Genomic DNA, 18951 nt, shown 5'->3' with positions numbered 1-18951 from the left:
CTAGGAATGTGGCAGTACCTAGCACACATTTTTATTCCTGGCTTCTTTAAGCACTTTTAAAAAATCAGTACCAACTTTGAAGTATACATTGAAGGGTAAGAATATAAGTTCCTGGAACTAAGCCAGCACCCCTCTCCCCAGTGTCAATTGACAGTTGTTACAACAGTTCTGGGTGGGACATGTGTGAAGGCTGGATAATAGCATGAAACTAAACAGCTGTTGTATGGGAACTTAAAAGGAAATTAGTGAGCTGTTAAGTAGAAAATAGGCTATTTCCCACTGGACGGACAGAAGAAACCCCGAAGACTTACGATCTTGCAATAGCAGGAAACAGGCCTCCCAGTTAGGCAGGTTGATGTATTCTGAACAAAGCTAGTAGGGCCTTTGTGAAACCAGCAGGGCTGTAGGTCGGAAGACCCGTCGTCACTTGCACTGTAGACTTTTCCCAGAGATGGGAGGAAAGAGCAGTGGCAGTGCCAGCAGCGTTCACCGCAGGCAGCAAGTGTGTTGATAGATGACGGGTAGCGGTGACCGTTAACACGGGCTTGATGGTAAAGAACTAAGAGGAGGGCTCTATAAAGATGTTAACACAATTTTTGTGGTTAGCAGAAACTGTTCATCCTTTATCTTCTTAACCTAGAAATAAATTTTCAGATGGGACAGGTAAGCCAAAAAAGTGCTGTAAGCAAGACAGCCCAAAACACTGCTGTTAACAGGGAGCTGTTTTAATCAATGCTTCTACTTTTCCTAATTCTATAACGTTTGAGGAGGAGGGGAGGGTACTTTTAGTTGGTGACAATCCTTAAATGGTAATTTATAATTGACAAGGGCTGATGGCCCCTGTTCCCCTCGTCAGCTCCTGCTTGGGGTGAGTCAACAATACCCGTTGTTTAGGTCATGGCTGGAAAGGATATATTAAGTGCATTATTGATATTAAGTAATTTGTCTTTTATATTCTTTTTGATACAGGGTGGTTTAAGTTTGCACAAGGCACCAGAAAATATTGACTAGAACTTTAATACGTAGGTTCTGAGCGTAGCAGTTTTACTTGCTTTGCTAGTTTTCTCTACTGTGGCCTCTTACTTCCCTTGTTTCTGTGGCTCAACAAGATAAAACTAGCATTTGGAAAATTATATAAATGCAAGTACTATTATTTTAAATGCAACTTTTCTACATTTTTTAACTTTTTGTCAATATACCAGTATCGGTACTGGTTTACAATCTTTTAAAATAAAAATTAAGGCAAGATATTTTTGTGTCTTTGTACAGGAATCTCTAAAAACAGTGAAATGGGAGGAAAGAAAAATGCAGTAATAAAGACGAATAAGGTTTGTTGAAATAAAGAAAAATATGATTGTTCAGTACATGACTCTAGTGCCTCAGGTATATCAAAATACTTAAATGTTACCTGCCTGTTACGGAGGGTTTGGTTCGCTGTTTCACTAGCCTCTTTTTACTTTTCTAGCCTCGAAGATCAAATCAGTGTACAGATCGGTGCTTCAGGAATGTTTTCTCCAATCTCTTTTCTTCTAGTAGTCACACTGGAGAATCTTCTCTTAACTGTACAGCTTACTGGTTAGTATTTTCTACTTTTAACTTGTGCGTTTTATTTGTTAATTATTATATTTTTTCCTAGATATTTAAACTTGGCTCAACAAACTGTGAAAGCCCACCTTGTTTTTCATTTTTGTTTATTTTGGAAAATAAGCAAAGAAAAACCTGTTGTTTTGTGCCTCTCTCTCAGGCAATGACTGCTTATGCTAGTGGGCTTCGTTTTCATTAATAATAAAGTTGTTGTGCACAAGTTTTTTATGTGACAGAGAAGTAGGCTAATTGTTAAATGATGGGGATGGTAAAGCAGAACCTGTTCAGAGTAGATACAGTCATCTTTGAGTCCATAGTGACTGGCATAGAGATACTAATCTAAGTAGATATTTATGGAATTTGAAGATTAAGTTGGGGTTTTAAAATCACATGGAGTTGGTTGAATGAGCAGGACAGATTAAGACTGTGATTTAATTTTAGGGGTTGGCAAGTTACCAAAGAAAACAGTTACATCTGAGTAGCTTTTTGAAAAGCTGAACCATACCCATTTTTAGTTACAGTAATAACCATGCCTTCCTTTGTCTTCTTCTTTTGCATTATGCTTAGTTTCAGATGGCAAACCATCACACCTAGGATTTCTGCGGGAACTTTGGTTCATGGGACAGCAATGGTGTTGCTTTGTTCTCTCAATAATAAGCGTTAGTCTGAACTGACTTTTGGAAATTCTGTCACTTAAGATAGAAATTCAAGTGTTATTTTTATGAATCAGATAAATGCAGTTTTGATTTGTAATATAAAAATTTTAGTTACTTTAGGGATGAGTTCATGTTGAAAGTGTTTAAATTAAAAACTTTTTTATGTGATTTATAATGCTAGATAAGAAAACTTCCAGTATTCATGATGTAACCCAAATTGTTACTCAGCACTTAAATTTTTGGAATTCTGATGAGGGTCTAAAATTTATCTTTTAGTACAGAATTTATAGAAGTCAATGAAATCGGTGCATTGATTAGGCAGAAGAGAGAGGAACTGGAATTGTCGTGGTTTCCTGATGCGTCACCTGGAGTTGGAAGGTAAAAGGTTGCTGAAGTGTTTTCGTGCCCGCGTGCGTGCAAGGGGTCCTTAATAGTGAAGGGCAGAGGTGTCGTGTTCAGTGGTCATGTTTCTAAGCACGTTTTGTTCAAATTAAACTTTGGTGTTTCCAATGCTTAATGAAAAGCCCTTATTTAAAGAACCCCTTGAAAAGTAAAGAATCTTTTCTTTATTGTTTAATAAATGTAGATATTTGATTCATTTAAAAGGGAGAGCACCTAAATGATAAGACTCATTATTAGTAATAGCTTTCAGATCTTTCATCCTTCCTCTTTTTTTTTTCGTCCATTCCCACCTTCCCTGTGTGCTGTTAGCTGGAGCACTGCTTTTATCATAACACGTACCCTCTCCAAAATGTTCTTGAAATGTTTGATCAAGTCCGTGGTCTGCCCTGGAATTCATGATTTCCTATACTGTAGCTTTTTTCTTAGTTTAAGTCCTAAAGCTGTTACTTAGCACATTGCTAGGTACATGATGCATGTTTAAATCAAGCTGCTATGTAAAGATCAAGGTCCTTGCCAGAATTTTATATTCATCCCTACAACATACTGAAACTTTTATATATCACTGTAATACAGTTTTGCATAGGGTCTTCACCCTCTAGGAATGACAGTGAAAATAAGTAAGTAAAACTAGAAAGTCCCAGATACGTATACTGTGAAATCTTTTCTTAGAGTTACACGTTTTTGTACACGTGCAGTTGCACATTGTTCTTCAAGCTTCTTTCCTCCTACTCCAGAATCTCACCTTGGACTGGATGAGATAGTCTTTTGTTAGGAGAACTGAACTGAGCAAATATGAATCAAAGAAAGAAGCAGCTGAGCGTGGATTAGGTGTGAGTGCAGAAACGCTGGGGTCTTAGGAAGTCCGTAGGGACACTGGGAACTTTGACGAGCCCTCATCCTGAGATTGAGGGCTTTTAGTAGTAGAATCAGGTGTGTTTTTCTCCTTTTAAAAAATGTATTTATTTTGATATTTTTGGCCCTGATCTATGTTATAAAACATAGAGAAACCTATCCAAAAATGTGATACCATCTGTGATACGCTGTGCTTCAAAATCCCAGTGATACAGTTTTACTCTCAGTTTTGTTGAGTGTTTATTTACGTATGGACTGACTCCCCTTCGACTTCACTGATTTCTATAAAACCTTGATTTGATTAACTTGACTAAATTATCTCTTTGGTTGCCTGGAAATAGAGTAGGGTGCAAGGTCCTGAAGGTGCTTTCTGGGGTGGTGGAAATGTTCTGTATCTTGTTTGGGTTGTGGTTATACAGGTATGTACATTGGTCAGAAGTCATCACACTGTGCACTTAAAATCTGTTTCATTTGGGTATTTTATTTATCTGTACTTTTTAGTATCCAAATTAATATTTTTTAGAATGGTGGAAAAAAAGAAAAGCTAAAAAGATTCTTGACAAAATACTGCATTAACTTATTTAAATGAGAAACAATTATTATACATTAAGTCACCCTTGCTCTCCCTTTGCTATTAATTTATTGAAAAACATGCTTTTAAGAGGTTTTTTTGTTTGTTTTTGTATTTTGCAGCCAATTGGTAGCTACTTTTGAACAATGAGTAACCTTGGATGTACATTCTTAGCTGTTTGGCAAAAAATAATTTAAGTACTTTATATTTTAATGTTACTAACCTGATTTAGAAAATTAATACTTTTAAGTTGATGGTTTTATTTTTTAAACCATTTAAACAGAAATGTCTTTATTTTGTTTTGATTTTTCAGAATTGGTTTTATACCCTGGAATATTGGAACAGAAGTCCTTCCTCTCATCTCTTCTGTGTTGCCAAGAACTATTTTCCCAACAAGTACCATATCTTTAGAAAACTTTGGTAAAGCTTTTGAAATTTTTTCTAGTTTTAAAAATATTAGCTTCTTTCAGTCTCATAAAAAGTATGTGTTGATGACTTAGAAAAGCCGTAAACTAAGGTATAGGTAGTAAGTCCTAGATATTTCTGTAAATATTTGTATAGTAACCTGGTTTTAAAATTGTTCCAACTAGAAAATTACAACTTCACATCTTTGAGGAACTGATTAGAAGTCCCCCTTCTGTTTAGGGCTTCAGTGTCTAAACCACAGATCTTTAAAAGTAACATACATTAGTTATAAACAAATAACTTGAGTCTTTACTATCTGTAGCTTGTTGTCTCTTGCTTTTGCCCAGGTAATAGCAATTCATAAAGCAAATGGCAGTTACCAGACCAAACATGTTTTCTTTTTTTTTTCCCCTGTAAAATTGTCCATATGGATTCAAATCTTGTGGTAACTCATTTCATTAGCATTAAGAAGATATTACTCAGATGTTAGTAGCTATGCATTTATTTGTAATTTGATTCACAAGCATATTTTGTTTCACCCTGTTATAGATGTCTGTTTTATGCTAAAATAAGCTGAAGCCGAACTATTACCATTTATTGAAACATGCACTTACTTTTTACTTCTTTTTGAAACATGTGTTCTTAGGCACTTCTTGTCAGGGGTGTGCATTAGCACACACACAAGAAGGGGAAGAGAAGAAGCAGACTTCCGGTACCTCAAACACCAGAGGCTCAAGACGGAAACCTGCAGCAACAGCTCCTACGAGGAGATCGACACGTAGCACGAGAGCTGAACCAGTCAGTCAGTCTCAGAGATCCCCAGTATCAAATAGTTCTGGGTGTGATCCCCCAGATGACAGTAATCCCTCTGTAAGTGTTTCCTCTTCAGCCGGGTCAGAAAAGCAAACAAGACAGGCTCCCAAACGGAAGTCCGTAAGAAGAGGGAGAAAACTACCTTTACTGAAAAAGAAACCTCGGAGCTCTGTACCTCCCCCTGAAAAATCATCTTCCAGTGATTCAGCAGATGAGGAAGTAGCAGGATCTGACGTACCACCTGTGTTAGAGACAGAGCACCAGTCTGACGGAGAAAGCAGTAACACTGTGCAGATGAATGTAGAAAATGAGCCTGCTGATGGCTTGAGAAGTTGCAGTGAGCCATTAGAAGGAAGTGCGGAATGTCCTGAGACCCAAGGTACAGAGGAAAGAGGGGAATCTTCATATTCTGAGTCTGGTACCCAGGATCCTCCCGTGCTCACTGGACAGGAAGAGGAAGATCAAAAAGTTGAGAATACAGGTATAAAGGCTAATGTTCTATGTCTGGAAAGTGAGATTTCTAAAAATATTTCTGAAAAAGGGGGTGATCCATCGGAAAATCAAGACCAAATAGCTGGACCTTCAGAATCAGAGGTAAAAGCGGATACGTGTACAGATCCCCCTCCAAGTGATTCTACGTATTCAGGGTCTGAAACTGAGGGACACCAGCCTAGATCGAGCCTGGGTGAGCTACCTGAGAATGCACAGGCAGTGGTCAGTGAAGAAAAAGTTGTGGAGCGTCCTGTCGTAGAAATTATTGATCCTAAAGATTCCACAGTAAAAACAGAACAGCTTGTTGACAGCCCCAAATCGGAATCTTCTGAGGGTGGAATTACACACACGGTGGACAGAGAACCTGCTGGAAGCTCTGAGGTTCATCTGCTGGCGCATGTGGAAGATGAAGGTGCAGAAACAACTGCAGCGTGCGGTACTTCAGGGAATGAAATTTCCAACAGTATTCAAGACTCTGAAAATAATTTATTAAAAAATAATCTTAACACCAAATTAGACAAGTCTTTAGAAGAAATGACTGAATCTCTGGTTGAACATCCCAGATCTACAGAATTGCCTAAAACACACGTTGAACAGATTCAGAAGCGTTTTGGTGAGGACAATAATGAAATGATACCTATGGAATGTGATTCATTTTGCAGTGACCAGAATGAATCTGAAATTGAGCCATCTGTAACTGCTGATGCTAAACAGTGGAATGAAAAGTCTGTAGAACACAGTTTCCCAAAGAATAGGTCGTCTTCTGATCCTGCAAATGAAAAGGTTGAAACTGTATCTCAACCGTCTGAAAGCCCTTTAGATACGATAGATAAAGTCAGAAAGCCTCGTACTAGAAGATCGAGATTTCATTCTCCATCTACAACATGGTCTCCCAGCAAAGACACTGCACGAGAAAAGAAGCGGTCTCAGTCTCCATCTCCCAAACGAGAAACTGGAAAAGACAGCAGGAAGTCTCGATCACCATCTCCCAAGAAGGAACCTGCAAGAGGACGGAGAAAATCTCGTTCTCAGTCTCCAAAAAAGGACAGTGCGAGAGAGAGGAGGCGATCTCAGTCTCGATCTCCAAAAAGAGAGAGCACCAGGGAAGGCAAAAGGTCTGAATCACTCTCCCCCAAAAGAGACACCTCTAGAGAGAACAGAAGATCTCAGTCAAGAGTGAAGGATTCCTCCCCAAGAGAAAAATCCAGGTCCCGGAGCAGAGAAAGAGAAAGTGACAGAGATGGGCCAAGGAGAGATCGAGACCGAGAAAGGAGAACCAGAAGGTGGTCTCGGTCCAGATCACGTTCTCGGTCACCCTCGAGATCTAGAACAAAAAGTAAGAGTTCATCATTTGGTAGAAATGACAGAGACAGTTATTCTCCTCGATGGAAGGAAAGATGGTCAAATGATGGTTGGAGATGTCCACGAGGAAATGATCGATACAGAAAGAATGACCCAGAGAAACAGAATGAAAATACAAGAAAAGAAAAAAATGACATCAGTTCAGATGCTGATGATTCAAATTCTGCTGACAAACGTAGAAATGACTGTCCCAGTTGGGTAACAGAAAAAATAAATTCTGGGCCTGATCCGAGGACCAGAAATCCAGAAAAGTTAAAAGAGTCTCATTGGGAAGAAAACAGAAGTGAAAATTCAGGGAATTCTTGGAATAAAAACTTTGGTTCGGGTTGGATGTCTAACCGTGGTAGAGGGAACCGCGGCAGAGGCACGTACAGAGGTGGCTTTGCCTACACAGATCAGAATGAAAACAGGTGGCAGAACCGAAAACCCCTCTCAGGGAATTCAAATAGTTCAGGGAATGACTCTTTCAAGTTTGCGGAACAGCAGCCCTATAAACGGAAAAGTGAGCAAGAGTTCTCATTTGATACACCGGCCGATAGATCCGGGTGGACATCTGCGTCTAGTTGGGCCGTGAGAAAGACTCTGCCAGCAGATGTACAGAACTATTACTCACGGCGAGGGAGGAATTCTTCAGGTCCGCAGTCTGGATGGATGAGACAAGAAGAGGAAACAACCGAGCAGGGTAACATACTGTGTTTATTTATCAACACTGTTTTATTCGAGGAGAGATTATAAATTGACTACCCTATTTGTATGAGTTGAAATGATCCCTATTTATAGTTTCATGTTAAACTGAACACCAGTTATTTACAAGTCATGTTGTGTTATGTAAATAAACTTTCTCTTTTTCACCCCACCTCTGCCCCAAACCTTGCCAAAGACCTAAGTATTTTAAATACAGTTTGCTCCAGTAGAAGAATCTGGGATACACCTGTGCAGGACTTAAATTCTACTTCATTTATTTCAGATGTGTACACTTGAATTTCTTTTGATCATTGTTCTCCTATAAATAAGTCACTTTGCTAAAAAAGATTTTCTTTCCTTGACTCAAGAACTTTGCAAGAAAAAAGCTGTTGAAGATTTTTAAAGTGATTAACCTTCTAATTTAGTAATCTAATTAAATTTTATAGGATTATTTCTTTTCCTAGTAAGTTTCTCGAGCTATTGATTCTTTGCTAATGTTTAACGATGTTATAATCCGAAGTTACTCTTAAAAATAATTTTAGTTGAATGTTTTCTTTTAGTTCGAAAATTAGCCCACATTATTTAGGAATGAAAGAAGTAAACTGAGTAATTGGATATTGGCTTGGGTGTTCTGAGTCTGTTAATTGCTATTCAATTTACTATCATCAGTGGTTCTTTGCTTCTCTGTCCAAAGAAATTTGTAACATGATTTTTTTCATAAGCCTTTTTTTCTTTTGATAGATTCTAACCTAAAAGACCAAACAAACCAACAAGGTGATGGTTCTCAGCTACCTATAAATATGATGCAACCACAAATGAATGTAATGCAGCAACAGATGAATGCACAACAACACCAGCCTATGAATATCTTCCCATATCCAGTGGGTGTTCATGCCCCTCTGATGAACATCCAGCGCAGTCCATTCAGCATTCACCCTCAGCTACCCTTGCATCTGCACACGGGAGTGCCTCTCATGCAGGTAGCTGCTCCTACCAGTGTATCTCAGGGACTACCACCACCGCCACCCCCTCCCCCACCATCCCAGCAAGTCGGCTACATTGCTTCACAGCCAGATGGAAAGCAGCTGCAGGTATGTTTTTAGCAACTCAAGTTTCACCAACATAGCTGTTGTAAAACCTTTAGCTGTTCAGGACAGATGTTCTAGAAAGGGCTTCCTGGCATTTATACACAATGGCTTATTTGATTAGGTTTGCTTCATAACCCCTCTTTCAGTGTCCTTCCCCAAACCTCCCACCCCCAAATAAGAAAATGAGCTGAATGCATGTTATCAAATCTAAGCTACATATATTGCTATTAACAGATATCCAGTTTTTTTGTTGTTATTTTTGTTTTTTTCTGGTTGGATCAAGAAGACCAAAATTATGAGCCAAACTAGAATTGAGTGGTGGATGCTTTAAAAAATTTTCCCAGATTTTTAGACTTTTTAGGGGGTGGGAACTTATGATTAAATACTGTGATAAAGCTTGTATTGTGCTGCTCGGACAAACACCAGATAAAGCTGGTCATTACCCGTTACTGTCTGTGCTTCGTTTTTACCAACTTGCCATGCTAAAAAGGAAGAAGTGCCTCTGAGGCATACAGAAAATCTGATTAATATTTGTGAACATTGTGTTTGCTGATAGTTTCATGTCTACATCTCAGAAATTGTAGGAATCCTGGCAGCAAGATACAGTTGGAACAGCAGGGGAACTGGGGAGCTTACATCTTTTTTTGAAATCAGCACACTGCAAGCCATTTCCCTTCGCTGTCTTATTTTCCTCCATCTTTAAAGTGGGGCACTTACTTTCAAGAGTCTTGTAGGAAGATACCACTATTTAAATGTTGCTCTTCTTCCTGTTGTTTTTAGTATTACTATCAGAACATTACAATACATATGTAATTTAAAAGTCATCAATGATATATTTAAATGGGGCTCTGGTTAAGAATGTTACTCATTTTTCTTCAGAGTCCTTTAGACATAAATGACCTGAAATATGCATTTCTCTTATTGAATTGCTTTGATTTTTTCTTTTTAATGTTATTTCTAATAGGTGACTAAAAGACTTCTATTGAGTGCAAGTAATTCATTAATTCATGATAACTCTCTAAAACAGGGTATTCCTAGTGCTCCTCATGTAAGTAATAACATGAGTACACCAGTCTTGCCTGCTCCGACAGCAGCCCCCGGAAATGCGGGAACAGTTCAGGGACCAAGTTCTGGTAATACTTCGTCATCAAGTCACAGCAAAGCTTCTAATGCTGCTGTAAAATTGGCAGAAAGCAAAGTAAGTGTTACAGTGGAAGCCAGCGCAGATAGCTCGAAGACAGACAAGGCAAGTTCAAAGTTGAGAGCAACCTACATAATTCTGTATATGATAAAGATGAAAAATAACTTTCTATGTGTAAGTGGTGAAGGGAATTTATTGTTGGTAGTCTTAAATTCCAATATTATTTAAAGGATTCTGTCTAAATATGTTGGTGCCCATGGAGTTACTGGTAATATTTCATAATTATTTTTATAAATGTTTGATATGTATTAGTAAAGAACTATTTTGTATTTATGACACTAACATTTTTAATGATTTCTTACAATAATGTAAATGTGCAATGTTTTCAGTTTTATATTTTTAAAGAAATTTTTTTTTAAGTATGTGATTGGGCAAATAATAATTATCATTTTCCTCTTATCAGAAATTGCAAATTCAAGAAAAGGCAGCACAGGAGGTAAAACTGGCCATTAAGCCATTTTATCAAAATAAAGATATCACCAAGGAGGAGTATAAAGAGATTGTACGGAAAGCAGTAGATAAAGTAAGTCCCAGCTTTAGTGGAGTTATGTACGTATTATTCTGAACCATCCCTTTTAATAAAGGAATGCTTAATTAAGTCTAAATAAAATGGAGGTAGCTTCTACTAATTCTTGTCTGGGTTTTTACCTTTTGAATAAGTTCATATGCGATATGAAACTTGTAAAAACGTCTGGTTATCTCTTTGGGGTTTGTTTTTTACAAAGCTTTCTACTTGCTTTAATCCCTTTACATATGAAAAAAAAAAACCCTCCTTTTTTTTTTATAGGTCTGTCATAGTAAGAGTGGAGAAGTAAATTCTACTAAAGTGGCCAATCTGGTTAAAGCCTATGTAGATAAATACAAGTATTCACGGAAAGGAAGCCAGAAGAAGACTCTGGAAGAACCTGTGTCCACAGATAAGAACCTGGGCTGAAGTGGGGAGCACTCAGAGGACACTGTCAGGACACCTGCCAAGTGCAATTCAACATGGACCTGCAACTGAAGATCATACGTAACTGTGATTGAAATCTGGTTTTGATAAAATTATTTTTTTTAATGTAGGATATAATGTTTTGTTCTAAATAAATACAGTTCTGCACCGCAACTTCTATATCTTTTCCTCTCCCCTCCACCCTCCTGCAAAATAAAAGCAAATTCAAGGGGAAGTAGAGAGGTGAGAGGAATGTGTGTTTTTACCTGGACTGTGTTACGTTGTGGATGCTGGAAGATGTACAGCGTTCTGACTGAGCAGTGAAGTGCATGGATCAGGAACTTCTGGTGCACTCACTGGCTTTGGAAGAGATGTGTATAATACATTTATTCTGTCAGGCTAAAAATAAAGTGATCTTTATGATTTTTTCTCTATAGAAAGATAAATAATTATTACCATGAAAGATATTTCTAATACAGAACATACCAATTGCAGGGTTCCTAATATGTATTTTTAAAGCACACCTCTGAATAAATTGCTTAGATAGAAAATAAATTATCACATGGGTAAAATTCAGTGTTCAGAACTTCAGAACACTGTTCACCTATTGTATCACCAAATAAAGGTTATGCTGCTTGTTTTTCTTTTGTGCCTTTTTTTCCCCCAGTTGAGATGAAGCAATTTGATTTGCTAGATTTACAACGTTGGCAGTCTAAGCTCTGTTGAATTTAGAAAACCTGTTTGGAAAAGGTGTTGATTTTGTAAAAATTATGTTCTTCCATAATACCTTCCGCACATCAGAGATGGTAAATTATTTGTGCCAGGCGGAGAATTGCTGTTAAGTAGCGATCCTCCCTTCCTTGGGACTAAGGTAGAATTACGACATCTGCTTCAGTGGCTTCCAGGTTGTTGCTCACCTGTCCAGTCACGGATGAAATTCTTTTCGCACTTGAGACATCTCCAAATGCTTTACAATGAATAGTGTTAATTTGGTGGCCATGTGGTGGCCATTAACCGTGTTGCAAAATTGTAGACATTAAATACCTGCGTTTTGGGGAAGGAGAGGAATTAAACAATGGAATGGTTAGGCTTTCAGGGACGAGTGGTTTGGTGGTTTTTTTTAAGTACTAGAATATGTTAGTTTTTATTGAAGGTAAGTTTAAAATGTTATAGCCTCAGTATTTTAATTGGTATCTTGGAAGAAAAATGAGTTATCTCCATGATAAATTGTGTTTCATTCCGGTAACAGATTTCAGTAGATACCAAATAACTGGTAAAGCTATTCCGGTAAGATGTTAATGGCTCAAAGATAGATACATGCCTCGGTGAGGCGGACTGACCCTATACTAGCGAAGTAGGGAGAGCAGTGTTCTGTAGGACTGTGCTTTTACGAAGGGAAGATGCTCTGTTTCTCAATTTTATGTGTATACTACTTTCCTGGTGCTAGCTTTGATAGGCGAATTTTGAAGTGTTGGCCCCAATAATGATTGTGCTAATTCATAATCTTTATTAGATTATGAGTGTAATCCCAAAAAGTGTTAGAAATATTTCCAGGCAGTTTTTGATCTTTATTCTGCATTTCTGGGCATTTGTAATATGGTATTCTACTGATTTATATATATTTTTAATTAAAGTTTGTGTTTAGATTATGATGGGGAAAGAATTTTGGAAGTATATTTCTTCTAATAAAATATTAAGACAGTGTTTTAATATCAGCACACCCCTCCTCATTTGTTTCAGTTTGAAACTCTAGAAACAGTTGTGTGAACTTTGAGTCGATTTTGAGTTAAAGCTGATTCACACTTGGAAAATTTTGTAGCAAATTGCCCAAGTTGACTAATCACACAATACATGATTTTTGTACATTTTCTTTCAGTGACATTTGGGAGTTGGGTGACAGTTTAAAATTTGCTTTATACATTTAGCTTGTGCAAACGTATTTTAAAGTTTTGAAGAAAAACTGGGTGGCGTGGTCAGGAGTTAAAAGTCTCACATCTTTGGTAGCAATCTCATGCATTAATTCCACCTTTTTTCAATAACAGGTGTGTACTCCATATCTGATTGGGGTACTGGTTAGACCGACTGCATTTGAAACAGCTAATAAAGAATGTTACTGGACTAGAATCAAACTTATAACACTTTGAAGTATTTAAGAATATTAGAAAGTGCATGCTTTATGTTAAAAAAAATAACATTGCTTTTTAATATTCCCCATTCTTGCTTTTTTCAGAAATTTACATTAATTTTTGCATGTGCACAGACATAAGAACATTTTGTGGGATTACAGATTTATTATTTATGAAGATTCAGTATTAACTTGATCTTTGAAACCTTGATCCCTTTAACTTACTAGTCACATTGACTGATGTTTTAGGCTATAGTGATGCCTAGAATTTTGAGACTAAAATTAGTTACTTGTTATTTTAACATTCCAAGACTGTAGTGATTTTTTCTTCCTGGTAATTACCACATTTTTCCCATTATCTTCCTTCAAATGGCCACAGTGTGTACTGCTTGAATGTTCCATCTAAAAGATGGAGCTTCAGAGGAACAGTGGTTGCCCCGTGGTCCACGAGACGTTGTTTGTGGTATGAGGACGGAGTGCTGTCTACTGAAACCATACTCTTAAACAGATATGTCATCTGTACTATTTTCTAATAAATTCTTTTGATAAGTGAAGCAGTGTCTTTAACATTTTATTATTAAGATTCCTGGGAAATGGTGACTTTTACCTCACAACTCTTTTTAAACATGTGTTGCAGTGTGTCTTGGATTTGTACCAAAGTAGCTACTAGCGTAGTTACATCAATGTGCACATTGTAAGGCAAGCTTAGAGCTGGCTATAAGCATGTATTTTAATGGTGTTTTTTCATAATTACATAATCATTGAGGAAATTAGAAAAACTTAGTAAATTTAAAAATGTGTAAGAGGGAAGAAAAACAAAAGGAGAAAAATCACCTGTAATCCTATCATGTAAAGGTAACTTAACACTGAACACTGCACATAACTTGTAACTTTTCACTTAATGATGTATGGAGATGTTTCCATTTTAATAAAATTATTTGGCAGCATGACCTTTAATAGCTATATAATACTTTATTACACAGATACGCCATTACCCGAAACAGTCCTCTAATGTTGGATATTAAGTTGTTTTTGCTAATATAAATAGGAAATTAGTAATATGTAAATTGTGGTAAATGACTGATGTAAGCATCTTTATACATAAATTGTGCCCATCTTCAGATTATTTCCTGGGGATTGTTTCCTAGAAGTAGAATATCTTAATTAGTTTTTACTTCCCAGTAAAATTTTTTAAGATGTGATTATATACATACCTGAAGTATAATTTTTAAAAATTCAATTATACTTAGTGTAAAACTTACTTTCCTAAGATGATTTTTGTATGCAGAGAGAACCATCAGAAAGTTCTGTTTGTTTTTCCCAAACTCTTCAGTGCACTTACAAGAAAGCTTTTTAAGTCTCTGGGAAAATAGCAGGTTTCACAGAGCTTTTCCCCCAGCACGTGAATTACATTCTGTAACGTGTTCTGCATCTCTAGTCCCCTTAATAAACTGAACACATACTCTATTTTATAAGGGCTACATCGTTGTCCTCTGTTGATGGACATGTAAGTTATGTGCAAGTTATGGCTATCAGAAACTGTTTTTATGAACACCCTGTGTGACTTATCTCTGAATCTTTGTGTATCCAAGGTTACACTGAATTTCAGGAAATAGACATTTTTATTTTGGACAGATGTTGCCAAATTGCTCTCTGAGAGGAATGTACTGACTTACAGTCCCTCCACGGTGCCTGAGCTTACAGGTTACCTTTAGTTCCACCTTTAATGTCGTGACTGAGAATCTAAGATTGTTCTTGTTTTTAGGATCTTAATGAACATTGATTTCATCAAACTGCACACTTACTATGTGTCAGGAGTTCTGGATTCTTCACATATTCCCAGGTTTAATCGTACCACAGCTTTCTAAAATAATGTAATAGTATATTAAGTTTGTACTACATGCCAGGCACTCTGTCAGACATGTGTTACCTTATTTGATCTATGAAACTAATTCTAATTAGTTCTAATCTTTGTTCTACTGATGAGGAAACTGAGACGCATAAAGCATGAACTGTTTACCTAGTTACACGGCTACGGAGAGACAGGCGGGGCTCGCACCGAGGATCGGTCCTGCCAGCGTCCGAGCTTGACTTGGGGTGATGTGTACTCCCTGATGTGCCCCCACATGTCCCACGTGGGAGTGATGCTGAAGTAGAGGGAGGAGCGTGGCGGGAGCACAGAGGAGGACACAGCTGCCTGGGCTGCGGTGTCTGTCCTGTGTCTAAACGAGGCCTCCTCTTGGTGCCTCTCTGCTGGCGCCCCATATATCCCACTGGGAGGTACTGAACCTTTCTTTAACCATCTCTCATGACTCCTTTGCTGTTCTTGTCGCATCTCCATTTTCTCAAGCAGGTGCTGTTTCCCCTCCATCAAGTCTTCCTTTGCAATAAAATCCAACTTCGTTAGTTCCCAGCGCTGTTGCCATCTGACCTCTGGTAACGGCCTGTACCCACCAGCTCATCTGAGACGGCACAGACTGACCTTCCAACAGCGCGGCTGTGGGCACGGTCCCCACCGTCCACTCACCACGCAGCGCCGCCGGCGTGTGTGCCGACTAGGGGCGCGGGAGCAGGACCGCGCGGCTGGCGCCGCCGGGAGCGTGGGGGCGGGGCGGGCTGTGCGCGCGCATCGCTGCTGGGAGCGGCGGAGGGCGGCCGGGGCTCCGGGAAGCTGCCGTGGGACCTGAGATGGTCCCCGGGAGAGGGACCTCTAAACCGAGAGCCAAAAGGTGAGCAAGAACTAGGCAGAGAAAGGCGGATCTGGCAGGGGGAATGCAAAGAGGTCTGTAGCCAGAGAACATGGCAACTGTAAGCCTAGAATGTCTGAATGAAGATTAGAGGAGGGTATTTAAGGCACTAGTACCAAAAAAAAAAAAAAAAGCTTTTGAAAGCTCTTAAGCAGGAGGTGTTTGGCATTGATGAAATATGCATTTAAAAGATTTCTCAGAGTCTTTCAATGGCTCAATAAAAGTAGTTAATAAACATTAAACACTATAAGGGTTCAACCTTACAGTTAAACAATGTTATGAATTTCTTTTATCAAACTGAAAACATGTTTTAATTCTGGCAAGAGTACAGCTCAACCCTAGTACTAGAGGGAAGGCATCTGTACAGATTTTCTCAACGGCAGTTTGAAAGTCAGTATAAAGACCCTTAAAAGGGCCACATACTCCCCATAATCACATAAATACACTGGCCCACGTGGTCCTTCCTGGTATCTAATAGTGGCAAGTTGGAGGAGGCTGGTAAATACTTCAGTCATGTGAAGATAGTTTGCAGTTCTTTCAAATGTTTTCAGGGGAAAAAACAGAACATTAAATGGAGAAAAAGAGGGCAAGATAATATTTCAACTTCATTTTTTAAAAAAAGCAAAGAATATTTTTAAAAATAAGCTTTTTCTGAGGAGCAGAGGATTTTTCTTTTTCTTTGTGCTATTCTTTGACTTCCAAGTTCCCTACTTGACCAAGAGCTATATGATCAGAAAAAAAGACATTTTTAAGAAACTGCTTGGGGAGAGAGGGTCGGGGAAGGCGCTGGAGACTTTGCTCTGGGCTTGCGAGCTGCCAGCTTCCCACTTGAACCCGCCTACGGTCTCAGCGTGAGAACCTGGCTGTGACAGATTCTTGACGGCTCCGCAGGGAGGAGCGCAGCCCCCTCTGGGGGCTGATGGGTGCCAGTCTGTAAGTAACATCCGCTGGCTTTACAGGCTGAGACACCGTTAGTCATAGGCAAGTGGACCTCTGAAACCATGGCTAGCTTGAGCATACTGCCCCCGATCCTGGAGCACTAGCGAAAGTAACTCACTGTGGTGGAGAGCAGGGGTCTTGGCTTTAAAGCTTACAAACTAGGCCCAACTTTGTGACCTTGATCATGTTTCTTCTCTGAGCCAGAGTGGCCCCTAAAAGGGGCAACTACCTCCCTACCTTGAGTGAGACAATAAATATGAATGTCGAACTTTCCTATTTACTTGGAGAACTTCTGCCCTTATGATCCGAACTGGTTTTCCCACCATCTCCTCTTGGATAATAATGGAAATACAACTTACTTGTCCAATGGTTTGCAAAACAGCTGCATATTTAGGGTGGCAGATAGAGCTTGAAAAATGGCAGGACCCAGGCTCACCCCAGACCAATTTAATCAGTCTGAGTTGGGATAGTTTAAAGCCTCCCCAGGTGGAGGTGACTGTGCAGCCAAGAAGCAAACCACTGTGTGACTTTTTCAGGTCCCTGCAGATCACAGCGCTTCTGTTAGGGCAACATGATTAATTCGATCACAGCTTGTCTGAAACTGTTAGCTTCGGCCCCTGCTCTCAGAAGCAGCAGCAGCACCTGAGAGTTTGCCAGTCTGTACCCACCTTTTCTGTTCTTTTTTTAAAGATGACATGATGAGGTTTACAGAAACTTTAAAGAAGCAACCAATTATTAGAAAAAAGTGAAATTAGCAACAAGGACCTACTGTCTAGCACAGGAAACTATATTCAGCTTCTGGTGATGAGCCATAATGGAAAATACGTGTATGTATGTATGTAAATGTGCAACTGAATTGCCTTGTTGTACACCTGAAACTAACGCAAGTCAACTCCACTTCAATAAAAAATAATTTTTTAAAAACGTTCCCACACAAGTCTGTAAAAAAAAAAGTAAGTTTAGAAAATTTCCTGATTAGAGCCCAACATAGAGAAATCAGCTATATTTCTACATATTAATAACTGAAAAATTAAATTTGAAAAAAATTTATAATAGCACCAGAAAGACCAAATACATGGAATAAATCTAGTGAAAGATGCCGAGGACCACTCTAGTGAACATGACCTGTGTTACTGAGAGAAAGTAAAGAAAACCTTACTAGATGCAGGGATGCACTGTGTTCAATATGATGACACTGTTAGGTTCAAATTCTCCTCCACCTCATTTTCAAGCTCTAATCTACCACGTTCTCTGGAGTTTAGATCCCGCCAAGTAGAGACGAGATCTGGGGCATTCCTGGGGTGCTCACACGGCTCCGGGGTGCAGTCAGCCTGCCCTAGGACTGCATGTCAGGAAGGTCAGGCTGTGCATGCTTCATTCAGCAGATTTTCATTTACACACTTGCCTAATTGAATTACAGACACTTCTAAAATTATCACTGTAACACGGCTTCACCATCATTTCCAGAAGCCTTTTTCTTTGACGCTGTATTCAAAGCTGATGGTATGTCCCCCTCAGCTCTAGCAAGTAGTTTTGATTTCCCGTCACAGCAGCGGTGGCCAACAGTGAGTGCTTCTGACGGACGCTGTGCTGATATTAGATTTACTTCCCCCAACTTTCCTAACAACCCTGACGGTAGTCCTGTTATGAACCTCATTTTACACCTGAAGACATGAGGATGAGGTCAAGTTACTGACCCAAGATCACTCAGCCGGTTAGTGGGAGTCAGACCTCACAGACAGGCCGGAGTCCACAGCCTCTGCCCACAGCCTCACAGACCTGCGTCTGGGCTCATCACGAGGTCTGCCCAGCAGACGTGCCCCAACCCTTACTCCTCCTCACTCAACCCACCTCGGCAGCTGGGCCCGGAAGCGGCTCGCCCATGTTTCTCTTTCCATTGCCCCCCGTCCCCCGCCCAGGACCGTCTCATACTTACTCATCTAGTCCACTCTTAACAGCCACCTGGTCACCCCAGCTAGTCTCAGTTCATCCTTCAGACTCCAATTAATTACTTAATTCAACTAATACTAATTGAATTCTTGACCTGAGCAATGTCATTCCCGTAAGCCATATTTGCCAACAAACTTTTTTTTACAAGC

General features: G+C 39.1%; 1 protein-coding gene across 6 annotated transcripts in view; it reads left to right on the top strand.

Annotated features, from left to right (window-relative positions):
• SCAF11 (SR-related CTD associated factor 11) overlaps positions 1–13720 on the top strand; it is a 57474-nt gene extending 43754 nt beyond the window's left edge. For 4 of the 6 annotated variants that reach the window (XM_031462709.2, XM_031462710.2, XM_031462712.2 and 1 more), the window contains 9 exons: positions 1270–1328; positions 1466–1575; positions 2517–2618; positions 4379–4485; positions 5117–7819; positions 8563–8912; positions 9937–10155; positions 10514–10633; positions 10898–13720. In XM_031462709.2, coding sequence (XP_031318569.2) covers positions 1270–1328; positions 1466–1575; positions 2517–2618; positions 4379–4485; positions 5117–7819; positions 8563–8912; positions 9937–10155; positions 10514–10633; positions 10898–11044 — 3917 coding nt within the window. In that variant the 3' untranslated portion in view covers positions 11045–13720. The remainder of the gene's footprint in view (positions 1–1269; positions 1329–1465; positions 1576–2516; positions 2619–4378; positions 4486–5116; positions 7820–8562; positions 8913–9936; positions 10156–10513; positions 10634–10897) is intronic. The other 2 variants (XM_031462711.2, XM_064490907.1) reach the window with 2 other exon arrangements.
• The last annotated feature ends 5231 nt before the right edge of the window (positions 13721–18951 follow it).

Source organism: Camelus dromedarius, chromosome 11 (genome assembly GCF_036321535.1).
Source record: "Camelus dromedarius isolate mCamDro1 chromosome 11, mCamDro1.pat, whole genome shotgun sequence".
NCBI classification, from domain to species: Eukaryota; Metazoa; Chordata; class Mammalia; order Artiodactyla; family Camelidae; genus Camelus; species Camelus dromedarius.
Note: the sequence above shows the minus strand (reverse complement) of the source record. Positions and strands in the feature narration are given on the sequence as shown.